General features: G+C 42.0%; 2 protein-coding genes across 10 annotated transcripts in view; one reads left to right on the forward strand and one right to left on the reverse strand.

Moving 5' to 3' along the window:
* The window catches only part of LOC121878346 (cAMP-dependent protein kinase type I regulatory subunit-like), a 60122-nt gene extending 52330 nt beyond the window's left edge, over positions 1-7792 (reverse strand). For both annotated transcript variants that reach the window (XM_042384514.1, XM_042384513.1), the window contains exon 1: positions 7607-7792. In XM_042384514.1, coding sequence (XP_042240448.1) covers positions 7607-7771 — 165 coding nt within the window. In that variant the 5' untranslated portion in view covers positions 7772-7792. The remainder of the gene's footprint in view (positions 1-7606) is intronic.
* A 3345-nt stretch (positions 7793-11137) lies between these two features.
* The window catches only part of LOC121878565 (chitin synthase chs-2-like), a 66380-nt gene continuing 49635 nt past the window's right edge, over positions 11138-27882 (forward strand). For 6 of the 8 annotated variants that reach the window (XM_042384905.1, XM_042384902.1, XM_042384898.1 and 3 more), the window contains exons 1-2: positions 11138-11379; positions 26950-27054. In XM_042384905.1, coding sequence (XP_042240839.1) covers positions 26951-27054 — 104 coding nt within the window. In that variant the 5' untranslated portion in view covers positions 11138-11379; position 26950. Of the gene's footprint in view, positions 11380-14198; positions 14278-26949; positions 27055-27882 lie in introns of those variants that run through there. The other 2 variants (XM_042384901.1, XM_042384900.1) reach the window with 2 other exon arrangements.

Raw genomic sequence — 27882 nt, forward strand, 5'->3', positions numbered from 1 at the left:
GACTGTGGACGATTGGCAGTCATTATCACCAGACACATCTCTCCTCCCTTACCTTAACCCACCCTCACCCCTTCCACCAACCTTCTCTCACCCTCACCCCTACCACCAGCCTCCCCTCACCCTCACCCCTACCACCAGCCTCCCACTCCCCACCCCTTCCACCAACCTTCTCTCTCACCCTCACCCCCACCACCAGCCTCCCTCACCCCTCACCCCCCTACCACCAGCCTCCTCACCCCCACCCCACCACCAGCCTCCCTCACCCTCACCCCTACCACCAGCCTCCTCACCTCACCCCTTCCACCAGCCTCCCTCACCCTCACTACCACCCCTTCACCTCACCCTTCCACCAACCTCTCTCACCTTCACCCCCTACCACTAGGCCTCCCTCACCCTCACCCCTACCACCAACCTTCTCTCACCCTCACCCCTACCACCAGCGTCCCCTCACCCTCACCCCCTTCACCCTTACCCCCCATCAGGCCATCCATCACCCGCTCTCACACGTCACGGTGATGACTGGACCCGCCCTAATAGCCCCCAGGTCCTTTAATGGGTCGTCCTAATGCATCCACGTCTCCATGGACTCCCGACTTGACTTAAGGTAACCAATAGGAATGAGGGCGAGTCTTAATGAGGCCTAAATACCTAATGGTATATGATGTGAGGTAAGGTTAGGTAAGGGTTAGGTTAGGTTGAAGCCTAACTGATGTGCAACACCACCAACACGTGTCCCCCTCTCCATGACTATACCATAAGTGTCGTCACAACACTATGCAGTAGTTCAGTCCACTGCAATCATATATAGACACATGGCCTTAATCGTCGATGCATATTAAGTGTAGTGATTCTGGGTGGGTGTGGTGGACACTAAAGCTACCTAACCAGGGTGGGTGTGACTGGCTGACCCTTGGCTCAGGGCGGTGTTGGATCCCTCGGGGGGCATAATAACAAGTCTTACTCGTGCCTTCACTCTCTTATTACTTTCCATTTGCAATTACACAATCGTTACCCGCCTGAAATGTGTTCTTTATTATAATTGCTGTACAGTACAGTATACTGTACACACGCAGCTACACCACACACTGTACACTCTTTCCGCAGCACTGTCTTGCTACCAAACTAAGGTGGAGGGAGAGGGAGTAACCAGCAGGAGGGAGTAACACAAACACCTGACACACTTAATCCTGGCTGGTGCAGGTCTCATGAGGTAAGGCAGATGGTAATAAAAACAATGTCCTAGTTATTACACACACACACACACACGGTCCTTACAGTGTTGTGTAGCCAATGACACACTATTATCACCATCAATATCAACGCCCAATCACTTGTGGTAATTAAATAAAAGACAACAGATCGTTAAGTAAGAGCCAAGTGGTGTAAATTACATTGTTTGACGATAAGTAACGGGGGAATAATATGTGTGTGTCGTGGCAGTAAATTTTGACCCCAGAAGCAGCAACATACAGTTAGACGGAGTGAGAGGAGGACCAGTCGAGGGTGTTAGTGCAGTAAACATAGTAATGACCTCCCGGTACAGTACAATGATAAACTCTGCACACTCCTCACCTCACCACTCACACTATAACATTATAAATAAATAAGCATACTTATTTCCCCCTCTCTCAAGCAGATAACCCAAACTTAACCTAATGATCTAAGCTTGGGTAGCTTTGGTCACGTCAGGGAAGGTTTGGTTGGCTTGTGACGCCGAGGTTCTGCCCCATGGTAATTTTTTTAACACTGACCATTTTGCACATATCTTTCTCTTGTGCAGGACTGGGATATAACTAACTACAAATATACAGTACAGTATATAAAATAAACTCTACTAATGTACTACTGTATATTGCAATTTCATCTTTGCAGCAACAAACAATACTTGGAAAAAAAGAAGAAGTGAAAACTGAAGCATTTACAACAGCAACATGGCCACCTCATAATATAACCTAAGCCAGTTCTTCTTCTCATACTGTAATTCTGCTCCGCTACAAACATTTCCTATTAAGGAGGAAAAATTGCGTCAACCAACAGCCTCTCGCCCTCCCCCCCCCAACACAGCGCGACACGGTTCTCAACCTTCACCGGTCTGATCCTATAACAATGTCATGAGCGGATGTGAGCACTGCACATTAATAAAAACGGGAATCTCTCAATAACACTAATTTTAGAAGAAGCAAGTGATCATCACACCAAGCTGAGAAGTACACCTTGATGATGATGTTAAGACCAGTAACATGGGCTAATACTCCTCGACCTGGATTCATTTATTTTATATTTCTCTTTGCCTCACTGACTACTGTGACATGAAGCTCGGAACTAGACATCGTTAATCCACCCTCCAGCCATCCACCCATCCTTCCTCCACCCACAAATGCCACAGAACTCAGTCCTTCCAATCCCAGACCAGAACTGTGGTCGAAGTTGGAGGGGAGAGTGAGAGAGATGATGGGAGAGATGAGGAGTTTGAAGCGAGAGGTAAGATGGAGGAAGGGAGTTGAAGTGAGAAACACGGTGGGAGAGATGGAGGAGTAGAATTAAAGTGAGAAACATCATAAGAAATACAAGAAACCAAAAATACCCCCCCTCCCAAAAAAAAAACATTATATCCACCTCATTAATATTATTTGTCTTCACCTTCACCATCTCTGCCACAAACAACAAATGCATCAAATTTTCATCCGAGTCACCAATCCCAAATGTCTTTCATAAACCCAAGTTTGAAAAAAAAACAAAAAACAAAAAAAAAAAACAATGCCCTTTAATTTCAAGTTACACAGAGCAATACCACAGTAGAAAATTATTATACTGTATTATAAGGATCAAGAGTATGTAATAAATGTTGTGGAATCAGTCCGGAAATTTTCTCAACCAAACACGTGTGATGATATGGTACAGAAACCTTTAAGGAATTCTATATAAAAGTAAACAATAAATAAGGTCACTAATACGAATATATGTTACCAGAAGATGACGAAGTTTAACTGTCGGGGAAACTCGATGAGCAACATTATTTACGCTGACAAATTTGATGTCTTCGAACACGGAGAGTTAAGCCATTGTGCATCAATAATTTTTGTACTGGTGAATTAAAAAAGGCCAATTCCTCTGTATCTCCTGCCGATGTAATGAATCAACTTATCTACTGTTTTCTGACCATTTCAACTGGATTTTATTATCCATGTTTGCATATGTGGGGAAGCTTTTAATACTCGAGGTAAATATCTCGAAAAAATTATCATCAAAGTTGCCGAGTCATATCAATGCATCATACTCAAAAAACACATTTAAATAAGAACATTTTTTCATGGTGTTCTGACTACAAGATTTTTCATGAAGTAGAGGGATGCTTACTTCTTTACATCTTGACCACATAAAATGCTACAGTCTACTCCAACACTACTGTCATCCCTCACACTGTACTGTATTCTGAGCATTAATTAACTTTCAAGAAATTCATAAGTTAGATCAAGAGCTGTATTAATTTATTTGTTTTTTCCTTCAGAATCAACGGCTACCATCCATAATAATATCTTTTGATTTTTCTTATTCTCTCGAGCCAAGACACAACCAATCGACACACTGAGCTGGATTCTACGGTACAATTCGACCCACAATTTCAGAATCTTGACGTCTGCCCGGCTGTATCACATCAATCAGACCCCAATAGATATACATATACTGTACCGCAAACATATACATCTGTTAATAGGTTAAGTGATGCAGGATGACAGAAGAGGGAAATAGTTCCTTACCCTCGAGATGACTTGGACGACACACCACAGTACAGTATTGGGCAACACTCACCTGAAAAAATAAAATTAAAGACAAATTATTTCATATATTCACACAAATGAGAAAAGTTTAAATCATGAAAACATTAAACTATAGCTACTGTATTACATAGCTATGGTGTAAATCAAAATTCATTCTTTTATTAATTTACAGTAAAAGTTCTATTTAATGGATGTATAGATGAAAGCCTGTTATATCGAGGGTCCTATAATGAACCAGCTTGATCACCCTAGTTAGAGGAAGTACACCAACAGATGACTCATGGATTTGGTGCCTCCACCCAGAAGTACAACAGAAGTACAGTACCGTAGCTTAAGAAAAGATCTACAGCCCAAGATTGTACCACCATCTCAAATCAAATTAATTTCTCTCTTGTCTATTAACAAACCTCAATATTAACCAGCATTAAGTGTGGTTAGAATTATATGACTTTTTTATGTAGATACAGTATAATGAATCACTCCTTTAAACAGTTGGTGTGACCTTTTAAAGTCTCATTATGGCACAGGTCAGTCCAATTAAATCCTAAGTGTACCCATTCTCTACATTTCAACAATAACTGCAGGGAAGGAATTTATCAATATTCATTTGATTCAATGTATGGGACTATTTTAAGATCAATATATCTATCATAAGTTACACTTCAATGGGTTAATACTGTACCATTACTGTATCTCCCATTAACAATACAAGTGAACTATACAGTAAAAAATATTACAGTACCATAGTGTATTCAATATCGGAGTACTGTATTCAGTACTATTTCATCCATCAATAATGCAACTCAACTGAAGCTAATTTACCCTATCTTAAACAAGTACTGTAAATGTTTTGACCTTACTTGCATATTCACATAAGATTCAAAGACAAAGAACCTATATCTTGTGGCTAGGTTAGAGTTGGTAAAGTTCAGCAGCTTTTTTGTCTTGGTTCCAACCCCCCAAAACACCTAACACTACCTGGCCTAATTCAATATTTCCATTTCTTCTTCTGTATTTCTTAAAATACACCAAATCTTCTCTCTTTTAAAGGCTGTCTACTTTTGCCTGGAGGCTGAAATAAGGTAAAAGTTGAAACAAAGATAGGAAGTTAGTTTCCCCCACTTAATTATAATAACAAGGTTAAAAGCCAATGCCAGACATTTAAACTCAAAAACTTAAATCATAAAGTATAGGTAGTACCAAGAGGTGTAAACTGACACCATTCCAATCCTGATGCCAATATGGTTATTACCAGTCACCAATTTGACTCCATTCTTTATTTCACAACCTGTTAAAATTATTAGGTAATAAGTGGACACTAAAATGAAGTACAGTATGACTGGTCTAACCATAAAATACTCTACCACTTACATCTCTCAACTTCATTTTCCAATTGCTAATATCTACGCTATCACTTATCCAGGGAAGGAAATTTTTGCACATACAGAACTGCATTACGGTATATAAATGGATTACTATTGACATACTGTACAGTAGATACACAAATAATCAAATTGGAAGTTTTGAATATACAAAGTAAAGAAAATCTAATGAATTCTAAATCCCCCAATACAGTACACCAATATAATATTAAAACACAATTCCATCTTCCCCTCCGCTCATTATTTAGACCTCAAAACTTACTGCGGTAACACACATAAATTATTTCCTTAAGTACTGTACATAGTGCAGAGAGAGAGATTACCCTAGATAAATGTCACTGATAAATCTATTCACCGAGGCATCTTCTTGCTAAATAATAAAGATAAATGAAGCAATATATTCTGAACTGGTGGTTATATCATGTAGGAAAAAAAAAAAACATGGCAGGGAGTTATACACCGTGGCTACTTTAGTGTATAATAATGATAAGTGTCCATATAATCTCGACAGTGACTGCAATTAACTGCATGATGGAACAGTACACACTATTCACAAGCCATGTACCATATAGACATTTAGTCCATGCATAGCTGAGGTCCACAAGCTGCTGTAAGGAAATGGGGAAAACCCCTTACTGGGTAAAACCACATAGCTAGGGTATTACACTGCACGGAGCAAAGCCATGAGACAGCACCACGGCAGACACTTTTAATACAATAACTTTCTCTTGCTAATTATTTTTTCACATGAACATTAACATGATAGCGACATGTAAAAAATCATGTCAGAAATGCCTAAAATTATGATTACATTTCATCTCTGGGGCCATTACGGTATACAGTAGATTACAGTGTTCCAATCATTAAATGCCAGAATAGCAAACACTTGGTAATCTTATTGATGAAAATGATCTTGCACCAGTATTATCCTCATAACTAGACCTTATTCAAAGTCTTTTGTATTTGACGAATTAAACATTCCTAACCTGAAGATCTTACAATAGTTTTCAGTGAAGTTAGGTTAGGTGAGGTTCACACTGTGCTGTCATTAATGCTACATCATGAAACAGCAGTAATTCCTTGCCCCGATTGCTATTAACAATCAAAGTCTTATGTTGTTTTGTTTTTATTTTCCTTTCACAAACTACTTCTGGTATCTGAAATAAACTTTAGGTCTCTCCGTTCCTATGGCTGTGTGAAGCAACTCGTCGTCTAATTGTAGTTGAGTTTCTGATGTGGAAAATAAATAAACAATATATTTTTTCATCAGGTCGCTCTAAAAATAACACAGTTGTTAAGGAGACCATCTAAAGATTATATTTACCAGAACTTGTCCAAAGAAACGGCCATATCAACTCTGCTTAAAATTAGGACAGTGGCGGAGAAGAATGTTGGCGGATGCACAAAAGATTCTGGGTGTTGGTACATGCTCACCTTGGCCTTGAGCCAGAGCAGCTAATACTTATGTACACTGAATGAGAAGTCTCTTAATTTAGGCGCAAGTAATACCTATTTCGGGAAGTTTCAATGCGAACCGACTTCTATTCCGACCGAACATTCCTCCTCATGTAAGAGATTCACCTCATTCACGGCGTTTTGTTTGCTTTCAATTTTTCTCTCGAGTTTGTACAGCCTCAGATCCTGGTGCTTCTACGAGTTAGTTTCATCAATGCGTAAACTTAAGAAACTCTAAATCATACGGATGTGCGGGTACATTTTTCAACGGTGCGAGGCGTGACGCTGTCTGCCAAATCTTACAATTTATTTCAATGATCGTCGTCCATCGCAATCGAAGCAACAAACTCACAAGAAAGAACTAAATAAATCTACCCCTCAGGTATTGTCTATATTCACCTACATCATTAAGAAATAGATCCTCAACCCATGACGACTGAACTTGTCACCAACTGAGGAGGTTTCTGTAGTTAGGTTCACTTGGATATTTAAAGACGACCACATTTTTTTTATTAATTCCTCATAAAATTAATATTTTACCTTATGACAAGCCAACAGACTGCCAGCATTGGCACAAGGTTTACACTAGTGGATATAAATATAACTATATAGGCCTATTATTATTATTATTCATCTTATGTGACTCCAGGTCTATTATTATACTTTCTATAAATAACATGGCTGTGTCCTGGTCACCACCTAACCTTAATATTGCTGAACATTTGACAAAAAAAATAGGTCTAACATCTGAGAATAACCATAAAATAGGAAGATAATGTTATAATATGGAAAACGATTGTAATATGGTACAAGTATATCGCTTCGACTGCTTAATGAGTTTATTGTCGTTTTGGAGGTATTATTCCGTATTACCTCCCTCATTGTCTCTTTAATGGTGAGACAATATCAACACGACTGTAATATATCATAAAATATTTGCAATTACAAGTCGATAAAATAACAACGAAGATGACCCCGAGTTTTCCTCACCCTATCCAGCTTATGGAAGTAGTCTCGAAGGAAAGCGATAGGGTTGTCTGGTCTGCTCACACACAAGCTCACGATCGCATCTTTCAAAATTTGTTGAATATTATGGCGCTGCACATAGGCCTCACATTCCCGCAGAGATTGCTCTTCTTCAAGGTTCGCCGCCATCTTCGTTGATCACGCACTGACGAAAATCTATAGATGATAGAAAACAAGTAGTTATACAGGATCACATTCTTTTAATGTCATTGGAACTTTTCAAAATAACATCATATAAAGGCTTATATTCCGCTGAAACAGAATGCGGATCCTTGCATATACCTATGAGTCAAATTATTTTCAAAGCTTTATTAATAATACCATATCAGAACTGCAGACGACATCCCTTTGTCCAACGAATGCTGTAATTCCTATTTAGAAATGATGACATTACGATTAAGGATTAACAATCATGAATTTAACATCAAGTAAACTCTTAGAAGTCTACATTACATAGAAAAGCAAATACTAAGGAATGTATGGAGATAGTCATCATTTTTGTTCAGCTGACATAAAACAACTACCAAAGAAAACGTAAATCACTGCGAGGGTAACTCTAGTAGACCATTGTCACTCGATACACGACAATAATCCTGAGTTGTACAGTTCCAGTCACGTGATCTAGACTGGAAAATGTAATAAGTTTCCAGATTGTAAGAGGTTCTTACAAAGAATATTCCTTGCATATATAAGAATGCTATTAATCGGTGAACTTAAACTAAATTAAAAACTCATCATACAGTATTTCGAGACTAAGCGGTATCGAGATACGTTCTCTTGGCACCAATTAGGAGAAATTATTAAGGTAGGATCGTTCCATTGTTCTTGATAGTTTGTCAAAGGGTATATTGAAGCCCAGTACTGTTCTCGCTTCCACAGCTTGAGCAAGTAACCTGCTCCATAGGTCTACCAGCTCCAGTGTGAAGTAATTCCTTACATTCTTCCTGCATGACAACTTGGATAGCTTGAATTTGTGTCCTCTCGCGTTAATGGAACGTGACAACACGAAAATATTACCTGGACTTACGTTTTCCATCACTTTCAAGATTTTTAATGTCCATGAGATTCGCCTTATTGGGTCTTGTCTGAAGACTTGTTAGTCCTGATTCCTCAGGCCTTCAGTCTAGTTAGATAAACCTTTCCTGAGGATGTTATGTATTCCTGAAGGTAAGGTTTCCAAGCCTGTATAGCCTAAAGTGGGGACATAAAGTTGGAGAAATACGTCTTATAATTCCTAAGCTCTAATATTATCGCTCACAATACTTAAGCCCCGTTTCTCATTATATACAAGAGGTGTAAAAATATAGTGGAATGGCGCAGGAAAAATAATTTACTAGATCAACTGGCAGTGGTGTCACGCATCTCGTTGGCTCATAACCATAAATATTTACAATCCTTTTGTAAAAGATGTGATCCTCCTCAGGATTTTGATGTTTTTATGTTTACCCAGCCCACAATAAAACAGGAAAGCACTGTGTGACTTGCCGAGTATATTAAATAACAGAAGTTGTCCACATACCATCAACAATAAGAGTTATTGTTTTCTCCACCAAATATGCGCGTGGGAAGGTCTCGTGCGATGGGCGGCCCGTTGCTGAGGAAGGAAGGCAACAGTTTCTTCTCACCTGAATATGGCTCTCCCCGCTAGTGTGTCATCTTCTCAGTCACCCCAGGCCTATTGTACCCCACGTCCTTCCTTCTATTCTACTTTCATATACATTATTCCTTTACTTTATTTTACTTTACTTAATCCTCTTTATTTTATCCTCTTCGCCATGGATCAGCCTGTTAGCTTTCCCATAGTTACAGTCGCTCGTCTTTCAATTGCATGAGTCGATCACTTTGAAACTTGGTGTGCCTTGCCTCAACCCGTATTTTTTCAATGTCGATTTTTGGGAAGTTGCAATCATCGTGTTGGACGCCAAATACCATAGATCTTAATACTCCTGCACTCCACCCACACAGGTGAGCTCAATTCCTGTATGGGCTTTGGCTGATGTTCAACTTCTTGGGGTCAAAGGTTCAACAGTCCATTAAAAAAAGAAAATGTTGACAGAGTGCTAGATATATAACCGGTAAAAGGAAAACCAAGTTAAAACCCAACTGTTCCATATAAGTTCACTCGACAGGTTAGGTTAGGTTAGGTAAGGTAAGGTAAGGTAAGGTAAGGCAAGATGAACTTAGATTAGGGTTAGGTTAATGTGTTTGACCATCAGATAAAATAAGCGGGGTGCCTTATCTTCACGTGATCCAGAGAAAATATTATGGATGCTGGCAGCACTAGTTTCACATCTACTCTCTCTGCGTGATCACCTCGGTAGCCGGCGGTCTAAGCAAGTACCGGCAAAACAAGTCACATGTCAAGGTGTGGTGGCCACTTAACACTTTGAAAAGATGTTGTGGTTCATGTTTTATCTCCAACCCTGAGAACCGGTACGGGGGAGAACCAGGCCACTCACACCACCTTCAGGAGTGATACCAGGCCACTCACACCACCTTCAGGAGTGATTCACACCACCTTCAGGAGTGATACCAGGCCACTCACACCACCTTCAGGAGTGATTTGACCGGTAGATTTGAGATCACTTGAAGATTTTAGCTACCCGTCCCCATCAGTCTATTTCACCTGATGATTAAATTCCTTAATGGTATCTCTTGGGGAATTAGGTTAGGTGAGGTTAGGTTAGGATTTGGACGAATATTCTTCAGATACAATAAACTGGGGGTTAATTGTCCTGTGATCCCAGACATGTCGTCATCCTGGTCGTCCACCAACCTGGATCTCGGTGTTAACTGTGACCTTTACGCCAGGAAGTTGTCTCAGGGGCAGGAATTCTAAGAGAGTTTCGGAACAAATGGGACAAATACTTGTGAATGGTAATGAAGACAAGACGTGTCCATGGTGTTCCTCGTACTGTACCTGCCGAGGGTAACGCTAAGACTACAGAGGAAGGAATACAGTGAGTGACGAGGGTGAACGAGGATATTTGAGTTACAGGTCGTCGTGTTGACCTCAAGTGAGGGTGTTGGACAGTGGGGGTGAATATGAAGGTGACCCACGTCAGTGAGGGCCAACCCATGTCTGTTGCTGGCTTCCTGGGTCCCTCGTCTTACTATACATAATATTCTTTTAGTCTTAAATTGTGTTTTGATAAGAGTTTACCCCAAAAGACTCAACATTTCTGTATTTCGACTAAACGCTGCCGCCGTCTATGATCTTGATCACCTTTACATCACCTCGCCACTTACCTGGTGTGTGACGTCACCACAAACTCCGCCCACTCAAAATCAAGAAGTTTGTGGTATAGCAAAACCCATTATTGATCACACCTTTGTTTGCTCTGCAGTACATGAAGCCTACAGTGTGCTATACAGTATAGCGATTGGGCTGATCACTCACTGGAAAGAAACCGTTCTTGCTGAAGGAGATGTCGAAAGTGACTAGTCGGCATCTTGGGAGAAAGTAGTTGTGGGACTTGCCCTGGCGCGAGTCGAGGACTAGTGGTGGCTCGCTCTCTGTGGGGGTAACATCCGTGCGTCCTGGTGTCCGACACATTACTATGGTGTCCAACTGAGTTACCAATAAGTTTATGGTGTGGACAATCACAGTAATGTTTTCTCATAGAAAAAAACTTTTATCTTGATCCAAAGTGTAAAGTGTAAGATAAATTGGTGTCCCTTAAGAGCAAGATAAGTGAAACTCCTCGTGTGTGGGAGACAGGCAAGTGAACTTTAGTGTAAGTATGCTATCAATACATTTCTCTTTCATTCACGCTAAAACACTCACCAATATCCCTATTACCATCATCATTATTCATCTACCCTTCATTAATACATTCTGTTTACGTCAACCCAGCCAGTCACACGAATTTCATCATAACATTTCTTGCCTCTCTTCTTATCAGTTTATCTTTAGGTTCCCTGTACAGTTATCGCCCCTCTTAGACAGCCAAGCAGGTGACCGCAAGATAAACAACACCAACTGGTTAATGAATATAAGACTTATTATTACTACAACTAACTGTGAGTTATTATGCTAACTTTCTCATCAGTGAGTTGCGTGGCTAAATAACAACCAGGGTTATTAATGTTGTAGGTTTTGATGATGAGGAGTTGTTATAACCCTTTTGTGTCAATATGTTGTTGGTTGTGATGATGAGGAGTTGTTATAACCCTTTTTATCGTTGTATTATCATCTTGAAGGTTGTGAGACCCGGATATTACATTCTATAAGTCTCTGGTATACAACCCTTATTGCGAGGTTGTGAAGTTGTGTTGTAGTGTAACATTTACACCTCAGGCCAAACACTAGTACACACACACACACACACACACACACGGCTCACATTACTATCACGGGTTAGAAGCTACAATCTGTAATCTAAGCTACTTTCTGTGACGTTGGTGTGACGTAGGTGTGACGTAAGTGTGACGTAAGTGTGCCTGTAAATAGGTAACTAACTGTACACAAACTTCAAAATCTCTGGCTAGAAAAAAAAGACAAACTCGAATGCAAGTTATTTTCATTTCTCTAAGTCTGGGTCAAGTGGCATATGGTGGTGTAGAGGCTGGCAGTGAGAGACGGTACAGATGGTGAGAGACGGTACAGATGGTGAGATACGGTACAGATGGTGAGATACGGTACAGATGGTGAGATACGGTACAGATGGTGAGATACGGTACAGATGGTGAGATACGGTACAGATGTGAGATACGGTACAGATGGTGAGATACGGTACAGATGGTGAGATACGGTACAGATGGTGAGATACGGTACAGATGGTGAGATACGGTACAGATGGTGAGATACGGTACAGATGGTGAGATACGGTACAGATGGTGAGATACGGTACAGATGGTGAGATGGCCTTTTGCGTAATGGGCGTATTGGTACATTAACACAGCCTCTTGATTTGGTTAGGTTAGGTAAGGTCAGGTTAAGTTAGGTTAGGTTAGGTTAGGTTAGGTCAGGTTAGGTTAGGTTAGGTTATGTGAGATGACCTTATGCTAAATGGTACAAGAACACCGCCTCTTGATTAGGTTAGAACACTGCCTCTTGGTAGGTTAGAACACTTGCCTCTTGATTGGTTAGAACACTGCCTCTTGATTGGTTAGAACACTGCCTCTTGATTGGTTAGAACACTGCCTCTTGATTGGGTTAGAACACCGCCTCTTGATTGGTTAGAACACTGCCTCTTGATTGGTTAGAATACATCCTCTTGATTGGTTTGAACACTGCCTCTTGATTGGTTAGAACACTGCCTCTTGATTGGTCAAAATAAGTCCTCTTGATTGGTTAGAACACTTGCCTCTTAATTGGTCAAAATAAGTCCTCGTGATTGGTTAGAACACTGCCTCTTGATTGGTTAGAATACATCCTCTTGATTGGTTAGAACACTGCCTCTTGATTGGTTAGAATACATCCTCTTGATTGGTTTGAACACTGCTTCTTGATTGGTCAAAATAAGTCCTCTTGATTGGTTAGAACACTTGCCTCTTAATTGGTCAAAATAAGTCCTCTTGATTGGTTAGAACACTGCCTCTTGATTGGTTAGAATACATCCTCTTGATTGGTTTGAACACTGCTTCTTGATAAGGTTAGAACACTGCCTCTTGATTAGTTACAACACTGCCTCATGATTAGATTACAACACTGCCTCATGATTAGATTACAACACTGCCTCATGATTGGTTACAACACTGCCTCATGATTGGTTACAAGAACGGGACTGAGCAACCTGCGATTTTGTGACGTCAGTTTATCCAATAATCCAGTGATAATCCAGATAATTTCCTCGCCACGTTACGTAACTCTACAGCTCTTGGGGTCCATCTGATGGGGTACACACACTCACACACACACACACACACACACACTCACACACACACTCACACACACACACTCACACAGACACATACAGACACACACACACATACACACACACACACACACACCTCACTCATACGTGACAGCACAAGTTGGTGAAATTGGTAAAAAAATATGATAATAAGGATAATAATCTACGTATCCTTAGCATCATTTAAATATTGCTCTGTGTCATAACAAGCAATATATATATACATAACCTACAGTCCTAAACCTTACTAATCGTCGCCTTGCTCCGTGTCTAGGGAGATCTGACACGACGGTTATAAATGGAGGCGAGGTAAATTATATAAACTCATACTAAACGTTCAATGATCATTAAAGATGTACTAAGTTATTCTCGTCTCGTGAATTAAAGATCTTAAGAATATTGTTTTATCCTTAATTTTAAGGTAAACAAACAGAGGAGGTGTATAGGGGGCGGGAGAGTGTTTACCTGTCGTCTCCTCTCTCACGGCCCAAGTAAACAATTCTCCACGCTCTAAACTTTCACCAAATGGCTACAGAAAACTAACCACTTTACAAACTCTTATAAAACACCACTATGTCATTTTACACATTTATCAAGATGGACAAGTTTAATTAAGACGACTTCACCACTGCTATGGGCTTACTAATCTTATCGCTTACTTATCAGGAGAGCCATTACGATAACACAGTCGGTATCTGAGGACCACCCCTCCCCAGTTGTAGATCAGCTTTCGGGGAGTGTACACCTTAGCATAGCCACCTGTGTTACTGTGGTGACGTATGTATTGGATACCTGTGTTTATATACCTGTTCTTCGTAGATATATGTATCCACTGTGCTTTTGTGTGACGCTTATTTTTATACTGTGGTGAGAAAGACAGTGTATGTGTTGCCCCTGTCTACCCAGCAGTAATTGGAGAGCTGGAGTTCATAACGCCTGGTGTAGTTGTAGAGAAGCTAACGTATTATTTTCTTGAGATGGGGATTTGTCCTTTAATGGAGTCCTGAGAGAAGTAAGTGTGTGTGTGTGTGTGTGTGTGTGTATTCTACCAACATCTTACGATACGCCAAAAAAGTCTATTGCGTTAGGTTAGGTAAAGTTAAGTTAGCATTAGGTTAAGTTAGGTTAGATTAAGTTAGCGTTAGGTTAAGTTAAGGTTAGGTTAAGTTAATCTTGAGGTGATGACACTTAATAGAGAGAGAGAGAGAGAGAGACGTGACAGTAAACTTCCGGGTGTATACTTGAGGAAGAAGTATTGTACAGGAGATGATACACATTATACTCCACGATATAATTCTTCTCACCAACATCATATAAAAACCAACCTTTTGATCTATTTCTTCAGTATATATCTTACATAATCATAATGGCTTGGACAATAATAAATATTATACTTCTCATTACCATTCATCTCGAGTAGCATTTTGTGTAGAAAGATCATATATATTTAACTGTATTTAGATGTAATATTAAATGAATCTATAATAGTCGTATAATGCTTTGTTCATTTCTTTAATAATAATTCCAACTAAAATCCTGAATATAGTTTGCCTTGAGCGATACACTGAGACACAGGTGTGAGGTGTCCCTGCTGCGTGTCGGCTCGTCCTTGGGTAGAACAGTTAGTTTTGCAGTCAACGTAACGAGCAACACTTTACTTACAACACATCTCTTAAACTACATCCCAAAATACGTGTCATCCTCCACCATCCTGACCTAGAGTGGAGTACTGAGCATAATAGGAGAGCATTTTGAATCTTGACTGACTCTGAACAATATGAGGGTAATTATTTACATTACTCTATTGTTTAATTAATTTAAGTGTGTTTTTACCGTAGGACGAATCATCCTCTAGTTAAGAAATCATTTAATAATATTAGTTCGTTATTAGATGGACTGGTATAATGGTAGTAGGTGTTTGTGTAGCAGGGGCAGATGATAAACAAAGCGGGTGTTGTTGCGGAGTGTAGCGGTGTGTAGTGCAGTAAGTGAGGCGGTTGTCCCTAGCTCCACACCCACCTACACAACCCGTTATAGGATTTTCCGGTGTCTATTTCACATTATTTCACATTATTCAGTCTATTTTTGCTATTATTAGTGAGTTAGTTTGTGTAGTGTTATCAGAGAATGGATGGTTAGGTTGTGGACGGGAGGGCGAGAGATGGCTGGCTGGCTAGAGTCTTGGAACCGCCATGGCAACACTGTCTCCCAGGGGTTCAATGGCACAAAGGAATGAACATTGTGTAGTTATCCTCTTATAATCTGTTCATGATCTACCCTGTTCTCTTGAGTTCACTCTTATAAAGGTATTAAATTTACTGAACAATGAAGCTAGAACAATATACGTATACCAGGTAAGGTTATATTGACGGAAACAAACATAACAATGAAGACTTTAATTAATTAATTCACTCACATTACTGTTCTGTCAACGTAACCATAACGGGAACATTTCTTCAGTGGTTTTGAGTGTTATGACACGCCTTCAACAAACACTTGAGGGTCACTCAGTCAGACGCGTTGTGCAGCGTTAAATTACCAAGTTGTTTAGTGTGTTGCGTCACTGTTTTATGGCGGGAGGGAGACCAGAGCGGCGTTCATGTTTGCGTAAATTACCAGAGGAGGAAAGTGAAGTTAAGGCGGCCTACTGCTGGCGCCTCTCTGGTGTTATGACCTGGGAGGTATTATAACTATGCCTGCAGTGTTGCCCTCTGCTGGGTGCTCAGAGGGCCAGGGGGGAAAAGAGATTCCTGGTGGGTCATTAAACACACCTGTACAGCGGCCACACCACCTACAGGAGGCTCTCATAAAATCATATAATACCTGGGTTAGACTTCACAAAACAACAGTAGGGGTGGTGGGTAGGTGAGGGTGAGGGCTGTGGGTGGGGGTGAGGGCTGTGGGTGGTGGTGGGTGGGGGTGGGTTGTACCTTGAGCTGGTTACTTGAGGTACAGGAGCGCCGAGGAAAGTGCGACAAGCGGGGACTGGTTCTCTGTATGTCCTCCTCCTCCTCCTCCTCTTCGTCCTCCTGGCTGGGAAAAAGTTCAATTGCAATATTTCATTCATTTCTAAACATATAATCAACAGCGTTACCTGGTCAGTATCTGGTGTAGGCTGGAGACCGTGAAGATAAATATTGATGTTGTTTCCTCTGTTGTAACCCGTGACGAGAGATTGAATGAAGAAAATCTAATTCTTCATCCTAGACTGTCTAATTCTCCCCCTCCATCCCCTTTCCCCTGTCACCCCTTCTCCACCACCACCCCCTCCCCACCATCCCGTCACCTCCTCATCCACAAGCTAGACAGGTGGAACAGGTAAGGCGCTTCATTACAACATACCTGGGCGTGAAACATAGTGATTCACGGGTTAATAGATCCTGCTAGCGTGAGGAGAAGCATGTGTGTGTGTGTTTGTGTGTCTGTGTGTATGTAGGTAACTGAGGAACTGAATGAGTGTCTGTTTTGAGTTACGTATGTATGTCTGGTACACTCAGTCGTACCACCACCACGCATACTTGATAGGCAAACAAGGAGCATTTATACAAGGGGAACCATATTTTTGTTTAGTTTATATTTTACAGAACCTCAACCTACAACTACCAGTATACTTGTTAATACATTAATCTACAGTAGTCCCCGTCACCGTTCACCACCCAGTCATCACAAAGGAGGGAGTGTCTCATAATTAACAACGCTGGTAATGTACTTGATGGTGAGCGTGTAGGGCGTGTTACTACCAGACATTATTACCTTTTTATTACCGCTCGTTATCTAGGAGTTACGTTATGGAATGTTATCGTTATTCTTTGGTTTTCGTTGGTGGGTAAGACGCCATGATTGCTGCTGACGTTATTAGTAAAAATTTAAATAACTGATAAAACTAATATTATCACAGTAGCTTTTAATCGTAATAAATATATATTTTTAGCGAGGTTTAAAATCATATTTATGTAACTGTGAATGTCAAAAAAGGGGTAATTATTGTAGAAAAAGAAATACGCATTAATGAAGTGAATGTGTTAGTTTGATTAGTGGAATTATAACAATGAGAGAAAGAGAGAGAGAAGATGAAAGTTGTTAAAAGTTTTACTCCCTTAAGTTGACCATTCGTGTGTGACCTAAATAATGTTGGCCCCGCGCTCCGCCATCCACCGCAACTCTTCCCGCCAGCAGTCCTTTCAGTTTCTGTTTGTCTCTTGGTGAAGCTTTACTGTTGGTGAGGCATTACTGTTTGTTACTGTTGTCTGTTGAAGATATATTACCGTTTGTGTTGTTGTCGAAGCCAGTATTGTCCATAGTGTGTCGAAGTTCCCTCTCTCTCAACTATTTTATCTTAATACTAATAAAAAAACGATAAAAAATAGTAGTTTACGAATGAAAAGCCTATTAAAATGAGCGTCGATACCCGATGATAAAAGTACCGATAAATCAAACATCAATAGAATTAGTAGTAATTTATGATTGAAAAGCCGATTAAAATTCCGATACCCGATAAAGTACCGATATGACTTACAGTACTTGTGAATAGACTAGAGCGAAGGTTCCGGTGGTCAGTGGATTACCTTGAGCTAGTGGGAACGGTTCACTAGTGCCCCCTTACCATACACCTTAGTCAGTAAAAGTCAAGGTGGTTCAACTACGCTCCCTACTTGTCACTTTTAGGATCAACTACGGTGCTTTGAGACGGTAGAAGTTATTATTACGTGATAACTACGGTAATGGTTCAGGAATACTTCGTTAATATGATGTAATAATAGTGTAATATCGTCCTAACTGATTTCTAAACATGATATTCAGACATTGTATTGGTACCGTCTCTCTCTCTCTCTCTCTCTCTCTCTCTCTCTCTCTCTCTCTCTCTCTCTCTCTCTCTCTCTCTCTCTCTCTCTGTCTCTCTCTCTCTCTCTCTCTCTCTCTTAACTAACCTCTATTTTACCCATCATCTTATAGAGAATAATTTATCACTATTTATTACCACGTTTAATATTCCCGAAAGAAAAACTAATAATATTTACATGAATAATTTACATAACCTTAAGGATATTGACCCAACGTGTCCATAAATTACTCACAATAATAAAGATTTAAAGACATAACACCAACCTCACTCGTCCATAACTCCCTCCTCCTGCCATCTTCCAACCAATCAACGCCAGTTTCCACAAGTTTCCTGCCTCTTATCAAACAAACGCATAATTTCCATGATATTTTATACATCTGCAATTCAAATTCAATGCATATCACTAGTCGGTCATGCTACAAGGTGTCTGTCGATCCCACGATAACTATACAGCGTTAAGTTAATGTCCTTCAAACGAGTCCAAATTTTACGGTATTTGGTATAATTCCTTCCAGAATCACATTTAAATTGAGGAGGTTCATCCCAACACTAAAATGTATACTTATATGATGAAGTATTTTGACAGTTCTTTAAAAATAATGTGGAAATAATTCGTTTTAGACTGAAATTTAGGATAACGACGTCAATAGCCCAACCCACTGGATATATTCTGAGGTAATATCGACATACAACCATTTTCTTTCTCATTTGTTAACCAGATTAAAAAATAACGTATGAACAAGTTAATCAGTAAATTATTCTTTTATTTTTTTCCAAGAACAAACATACCAGGAAAGATGTGGCTTCAGAGAGCTTATTACTGCATTGTGCTCTGTCTGTGTGATGACTGTTTATAGTCCGGCTCCCTGGACCATCAACACGGAACCTTTGTATCATGATGGATGCTCTTCTTATTCCTCTTTTTACGGCTTATATTATTATTATTATTATTATTATTATAAGTTGTAGTAATAGTAGTAGTAGTAGTAGCAGTATAATTTATTCGTATTTTTATTTCGTTAACATAATAAAACAAAATATACACAACATCGCTGAAAAATACACCAATATACAACAAGTTTCCCCTAATAACACTGTGTTGGTCATGAACGTCTGTGTCTGGCTGTGGACGCCATCCCCCAAAAGCGTACAATTATTCTATCATTATCCTGGTGTGAGGGAGATTTCAACGCCGCAAATAGTGAGCCAAATTGCTAACTCTTCTACACACCACGAACCCCGGGGGCTGCTTTCTGCCGTACTTATTTGTAATTACATTTAACATTATTTGTAGATGATCATAGTTATTAAGTTAATTAGGGGGGATAATAATAAGGAAAATAATTAAGTTTTGTCGCTATTACAAAATGAAGAGAGTGGTGAAATAAAAACAAAAAACTACTGCTAGAGTAATACTACTACTACTACTACTACTACTACTACTACTACTAATAATAATAAGAATAAAGCAAAAATAATAAAACTGGGTAATAATAATGACAATATTGAAGCATCAGTATGGCACACTATACAATACCCTTATTTTTGGTCAGTCCAGCTAGGGCGTACCATATAATATCCTGTATATATATTTAATTACCTTCTTACTTCATCAATTATGACTAAGTTTCACATTTATAAAGCTGACTGAGAGGTAGTAAATTTCTATCACCAATGGCGGTAAGAAAGTGTGAAACTGTATATGATAGTTAGAGTGCATAGCGTGACTGACGAGGCCGCACTCAACCAAGAACAGTTTCTGACATGCACGCGAAATCGAAATGAATCGATCATGTTTCTCTCTGGGTTATAATGGGAGAATTTCACTTTAGCATTAGTTATACATTATGATTGGTTAAATATTTATATTATCTGGATTTTAAATTATTGTTATATAAATTTAATATACGGTTAGTGTTGTTTTCATATAATATAAATAAATATATAGTAATTCAGTTTAATGTATATATTAACTTTGATCATTTACGAGCGGTTATTATTCAACTGGTATCTTCTCCAGGCCTCTCTCTCCCTCATGCTCCTCCCCTCTCACCCCTCCCTCCTCCCCTCTCACCCCTCCCTCCTTCCTCTCACCCCTCCCTCCTTCCTCTCACCCCTCCTCCTCTCCTCTCCCCCCCCTCCTCCTCCTCTCACCCCTCCCTCCTCCCCTCTCACCCCTCCCTCCTTCCTCTCCACCTCCCCCTCCTTCCTCTCACCCCTCCTCCTTCCTCTCACCCCTCCCTCCTCCCCTCTCCCCCTCCCCTCCTTCCTCTCACCCCTCCCTCCTTCCCTCTCACCCCTCTCCACCCCTCCCTCCTTCCTCCACCCCTCCCCTCCCCTCCCTCCCCTCACCCCTCCCTCCTTCCTCTCACCCCTCCCTCCTCCCCTCTCACCCCTCCCCCTCCTCTCTCCCCTCCCTCCTCCCCTCTCCCCCTCTCCCTCCCTCTCACCCCTCCCTCCTCCCCTCCCCCTCACCCCCTCCCTCCTTCCTCTCACCCCTCCCTCCTCCCCTCTCACCCCTCCCTCCTTCCTCTCCTCCCTCCTCCTCTCCCTCACCCCTCCCTCCCTCTCCTCCACCCCTCCCCCTCCTCCCCTCTCACCCCTGCCTCCTTCCTCCACCCCTCACCCACCCATCATCCTCCTCCTCCTCCTGGCGTGCAAAAGAGTCATCTGCAGGGAAAGAAAGATCTCTCTCACTCTCTCTCTCTCTCTCTCTCTCTGCGGGTGGGTGGACGGACCGCTAGATCCACCTTACTAAAAATCACCGCTAACGGAGAATCACCATCCGGAAAGCTGCTGGACACTCGCATCCACAGTTCACACCAGTTACAACCGGGGTGGATAGGTAGATAGATAGATAGATAAATAGATGGATGGATAGATAGATAGATAGATAAATAGATGGATGGATAGATAGATGGATAGATAGGAAAATATTCTTTAAAATCGTCATACAAGAACACGCCGATTCAACATGTATATACCTGTAGACAGTACAGGTAAACAAACAAACAAACAATCTCTATATTGAACTATACCTTGATTTATCTCTCTCTCTCTCTCTCTCTCTCTCTCTCTCTCTCTCATCTTTATTCTTTGCTCTATTCCACTCTATTTTATCTATCTATCTATTTCACTCACTCTCTCCGCCCCAGACCGCCATTCATTACAACACAACAGGTATAACTTGAGAGTAAACACACACACACACACACACACACACACACACACACACACACACACACACACACACACACACACACACACACACATACACACATACACATACATTGAACAAACAGGACCTCGTATATATAATTCATTTAAAAGCAGATGGAACTAGATGTGTGTGTGTGTGCGTGTGTGTGCGTGTGTGTGTGTGTGTGTGTGTAACTTAAAGCACCTCCACACACCGCTATAACCAGCCCTCCCCCCAGCCCCCTCCCAGCCCCCCTCTCTCACAGTGACCTAGATGGGGACGGGGCTTTGGAGAGTGGTGGAGGGGGCCAGGAGACGACAGGTGTGTGGCCGACTGGTTTCTAATGGTTGAAAGTTGTTGCAGTGTGGGGGGGTGAGGTGTGTGGGGGTGAAGGGGGGTTTATGGGGTGTGGTGGTGTGTGGGGGTGTGTGAGTGAAAGGTGTGTGTGTGAAATGAATGTGGGGGTGTGTAAAAGAAAGAGAGTGATGTGTGTGGAGTGGTGAAAGGTGGGGTGAAGGGGGGTTTATGTCGGGGTGTTATTGTCAGATCTTGTTTACTGAAAGAGAATTACTGGCTGATCAGTTAAGTAGGACACTGGCACACCTCTAAGGCATTATTCTCGGCTGCCCATGAGTGAGTCAGGATGGTGTCACTGGTGCGGGACGTAGTAGAGGCGAGGCGAGGAGAGGGGAGGAGAGGCGAGGGGAGGAGAGGAGAGGAGAGGGAAGGAGAGGCGAGGGGAGGAGAGGAGAGGAGAGGGGAGGAGAGGAGAGGCGAGGAGAAAAGAGGCGAGGTACACAACACAGGGAGGCGTGAGAGTTGCTGCACTGGCGGTAAGGTTAGGTTAGGTTTGGTTAGCTCAGCTTTAGGGTGATTAATCTTGAAATAATCTAGGTCAATCTTCATGTGATCCACCGTCAAGAATACGTGTGATAAATTTCAGTTCCATGACAGTTATCGTTCACTAGTGTCCAGGGCAGATGTAGTGTATGACGTCACACAGGTAGCAGGGTCACGGCACAACTGTCTCTTGGTGTCTCGCCGTATACAGTACAGTACAGTCATGAGCTGCATCAACTGACTAACCGCCAGTGTGGGAGTCACGGTGGTGTACGTGAAGAAATACTTGCCACTCCTTCACCCACGCACCCCACCCGCCCACGCATCCCACCCGCCCACGCACCCCACCCACCCACACAGCCCACCCGCCCACACAGCCCACCCGCCCACACACATTCACCACAGGCCAACCACGTCAGGACCCCCCAGCGACCTTGCCCACATAGTTTACTCATGACGCGGGAAAACGGGAGGAGGTGTAACAACGTGTGGTGGTGAGTAATGACCGGCGGGACTACTGGGGTCAGATTGGTGTTTGACTGTAGTGTACAACCTAACCTAACCTGACCACCACACCACCGGGCAGCCCAAGTATTTCTACACCCAGTACCCACGTGTAATATAAACGGCTAAAGCACCTCACAACACACGTTAACACAAGAAAATACTGTTCTTATAAATATACACAAGTCAACGAGAAGAATATGGAGTAGAAGTGAGGATGAGGCAGCGTTCTCTAACCTTGTATTAATGTCCCCTCACTGTCGTCTCTCACTTAACACACACACACACACACACACACACACACACACCAAGGTCCTGACACATAATGGCCACCACAAGTATAATATTAACAACCACAAGAGTGCAATAGATCTCTCAAAACGTGAATCAGTACAGAGTGACTTTCTCAAACCTCACACTGATTCTCTTTATAGATTATTAACTTCAACTTCACATGATAAACCATTTCTCCTTAACCCAAATATAAATAATGTGTTCTGGATGTGACTAGCTCATCACTCTCTCTCTCTCTCTCTCTCTCTCAATGAATTAACACATACGCAATACGTCATGAAGGAGGACCACCTTGGCCGGAAATAAAGACACGATCAGCTCCGTTCACTTCCCCTCCTCACAGGGTCGTCCCACGCTGACTGTCGGCCACAGTTTACAGTCAACTTTACCCTTATACCACTTTTTCTGGCGACTGATTGGAGGTGAAGCGGATATAACAGACTGGTGCAGGAAACAGTTGACTGGCCTTGTCTGTGGGCATACTGACCCCGGATCATCTGAAGTTTACACACCCTAACTCTACCTGGTGGTCTAGGTTAGGTTAGGTTAGGTTACATTAGGTAAGGTTAAGCATTACTGAAGCTAGTTAACACTCGAGCGAAAGACAATAATAACATCTCAAAATGACAACAAAATTACACTGAGACTCTACCTTAACTTTATCTTGTAACAGTTGATAAGTTGGCGTTTATAGTCAGAGTAAACCTTGGCTATAATGTTAGCTCAGTGTGTTGACTTAACCAGATACTGTAACACGCCATCCCTGTTTCTTCCATGACGGGGAACATTGACCTAACCAACCTTTATGAACATTTACCCTGTGTGTGCGTGTGAGGCTCCAGTGTGCACCTCACTCAACACTCAGGATTTAATACAAAGATTGAAATTCTATTCTAGTGACAGTGTTAATGGATACTTTTATTATGGGTTGCATCCTGAAAAAAAAAAACACCCACCGGCAAAATTTTCCCCACACAATCATAACATTAGACACAGCGACGATAATACACTACATTTAACGAGACAAGAGAGAGTTTGTACAGCAAGTCGAATACCCAGAGTTTGTACAGCAAGTCGAATACCCAGAGTTTGTACATCAAGTCGAATACCCAGAGTTTGTACAGCAAGTCGAATACCCAGAGTTTGTACAGCAAGTCGAATACCCAGAGTTTGTACAGCAAGTCGAATACCCAGAGTTTGTGCAGCAAGTCGAATATCCAGAGAGAGTGTGGCAGGCGGTCGACGAGTGTGGCAGGCGGTCGACAGCAGCGGCGCCCCACAAAAACTCGTTGTACAGCTCAGGGAGAGTGACAGTCAACCTTGTGCCTCACCTCTGACTCCTACTTCACCATATCATTAATAACTTGAGACCCAAAAACAATAAAAACATTTTACTGTATAGAATATAGTTGAACTTGAAGGTAGAGGGTGTCCATAAATGATTACCCTAAAAACAGTATGCTCTCATGTTTTAATCAGGGTAATCATTTATGGACACCCTGTATATTTGAGATAGACTAATATATAGATGTTTTCAAGACTGTCTATTGATGAACTTAACTACCTGGAGGCTGTGGGATTAAGTTAGGTGAGACAAGATTGCCATGAAGATAATACGGCCTAACAACCCCCCCGCCAGGAACTGTGAGGTGGGCGACAATACAATGTGTGGGGCGAAGGTCTCACGCTCTCCTGCCCAACCTGCCTTGTGGAGACTGACCTTCTCTGCCTCAACTATTTCCTTTATCCGTATCGAATTCTCTTGCCCTTTATCGGTAGTTACTTTGGGGTGTGGATGTTAGTCAAGAGTCTAACCTAACCTTAACCTAACCTTGATCTAACCTAACCTAACCTAACCCTCCACCAAACTTAATCCCTCCCTTCACCACTCCACACTCCCTCCACCGTGTCTTGCAACACCAGCCTTTTTCAATATATTTCAAGGTATTAATCTCTTAATATTCTTTACAGATATAAAAACAATTCCTAATAAAAATTCCGACACACACTGTTGGTTAGGAAAGCTGTCACTGAGCGGGTAATTGAAGAAGAATGGAATAGATTTTCTCATTTTTTTTAACGTTGTAAAAATATTAAATCAGTGAAGATCAATTTGCTGACTCAGGTGTTACTCAGGTAAGGTAGAGCTGTGGTCAAATTAGTGTAGGGAATGAGAAGCCTTGTTTACCCGCCGCCCCGTCCCTCGTGATGGTATGGGACCTGTCCATTACATTCTCACGGACAACCTGGGACTTTTTTGTTTGTTTTTTATTGTAAGACTCAGCTGTTCGTGCGTGAGTATTGCCTCCAGGGACGGACATGAAGGTGTTGAAGACAGGTGAACGTTGAAACCAAAGTGAGGAGTGTATTGTGTACGAGGGGTGGACCACACACACACACACACACACACACACACACACACACACACACCAATAAACTCTGAGATGTAATAAAAGGTTTGGGTCACTCAACACACGGGAGATCCTCTAGAGTTAGTTAGTCACTTGAACGGGAATGAAGGACGTGTGTGAGCAGCAGTCGCCGCTGCCGCCCGCCGCCTGAGTCATCACCACACCCACGCCCGCCGCCCACAGCCACCTGCACACTCACAACCACCGAACTTGATAAATTAACCTTAATATTGAGCAACAAATCTCTGTTTATACAAGACACCTTACGGCTGGTGACGTGAACTCCCCTTGTTGTCTCTGGTCATCCCCCCCCCCACACACCCCCAGTGCTCAGGGTGGAGGGTCGGCGGCGCCCCAGCACCAGCCCTGCCCTCAGGCGCCACGCCGCTTCACCTTTGCCTTTACCTCACTAAGTCTGTGTTGCCTAAGTGTTATCCTTTATCCTGCCACCACTACCACCACCACTACCACCATCACTACCACCACCACTAATACCACCACTAACACCACTACTACCACCACTACCACCATCACTACCACCACCACTACCACCACTACCACCACCACCACTACCACCACCACTAATACCACCACTACCTGCCACTGTCCCCGCCAGCAGGTCCACCGGTCCACCGTCACCCCAGCGCCAGTGTGTAAAGGAGGGGTATTGGCCTAACATGATATGAGGGTCGTGAATTATTTTCCTACACCCGCTACTGTACCTCATGTGTGTGTGTGTGTGTGTGTGTGTGTGTGTGTGTGTGTGTGTGTGTTTAACATTCTTGTTCTAGGTGAAAATATTAATCTGTACGGTGTATGTGACTCTGTAAATGTCCTCAAAGAATTTGTTAAAAGTGTGTAGCCATTAGTGGTGTTGGTCACCACCATCACCACTACCATCATCATCATCACCATTACCACCATCCTCTCCTAAGATGATGATTACCGTCACTACACCCTTGTCACAATCATTGACCGCTCCTCCCTCCCTCCAACCTCACCTCTGTAACTCGTGGGAAGCGCTGGAGTATTATCATCAGGCTCCCTCATGACAACACCTGCCTTGATTCTCTGCCTTCAGCGCCTCCTTCCTCCTCCTAGTACTCTCCCTTAACTCTCCTCCCTAAATCCGACATAGCTCCTCCCTAACCCCGACATAGCTCCTCCCTAACCCCAACATAGCTCCTCCCTAACCCCGATATAGCTCCTGTCCCACTAGTTTTTCCCCCCGCTCCTAGCCACCCTCCTCCTCCTCCTCCTCCTCCTCGGGCATTGTTCCACCTTTCCTGTCCTTCCTCCCCCTCCTCCTCCAAGTCAATGGTTCCATCAGTATAACAAGCATTCATTTCTTGCTGCAGGATGCCGCCGCCCGCGCACCTCCAGTTGCCTGTGGGGGAGGGCAGCGACCCGGAGTTCTCTGACGACGAGAACTCCCCCCTCGGTCAAGACATCTACGGCGGGAGGTAAGTCTGACGATGACATTAGTACAGTGTATTAGTCTAGATTCTAGACAAAAAACTGTACTGTAATAGAAGAATACAACAACAACAACAACCAGCAACAACAAAACTCAGCCACTAGTGTTGTAGCTCTGTTGTAGGTCTCATAAACACTGTACTGTATATCAAGAAAATTATTAAAACAAAAAACATTAATAACATCAGGTGGTCGAGGAAAATGTCGTTTAGCGACATGTTTATCTAGTATCACTGTGTACCTCCAGCCTTCATTTGTTTTTCCTGGTACATGTGTCTCCCTCTGTGTTTATTCTGTCATGTGCTAAGTTAAATTAGCTCTCATATTTTGGGCAACAATATCAATAAAAAACCCTTGAGGTCTTCACCTTACGTAATGAGTCATACAGAGGTGAAGGTTTATGTATACTGTATATCGTGACGCCTGGAACACCTTCATTGTGGAGTGAACGAGTCGCCATTTCCCAGGTCCTCTGTTCCGCGTAGTGTTATCAGATAAGACTGCGGTTGATAGTCCATGATAAAGGGTTAATAGAGTATAGATAACAAGATAACATTATCAAGGATCTAATGTTATGACGCAGATCACATTCCTCAACACACCTGCCTGTTAAATAATTTCATGATGACCCAGCAGCGCCACCAGCAGGAGAGGGCGGCTGTGTAACGAGAGTCCTGGATGATATAAGACAAGGTTATAATACCCGATGATTAAAGGCAGAATAACACGAACGAATAAAAAAATATACTCATTGTCTAGCTAACCTAACCTAACCTAACGTGCCAGTCATGATATGTGGAGGTTAATGTCTCGCC

Source organism: Homarus americanus, unplaced genomic scaffold, assembly GCF_018991925.1.
Source record: "Homarus americanus isolate GMGI-L3 unplaced genomic scaffold, GMGI_Hamer_2.0 scaffold41027, whole genome shotgun sequence".
Classification (NCBI taxonomy): Eukaryota; Metazoa; Arthropoda; class Malacostraca; order Decapoda; family Nephropidae; genus Homarus; species Homarus americanus.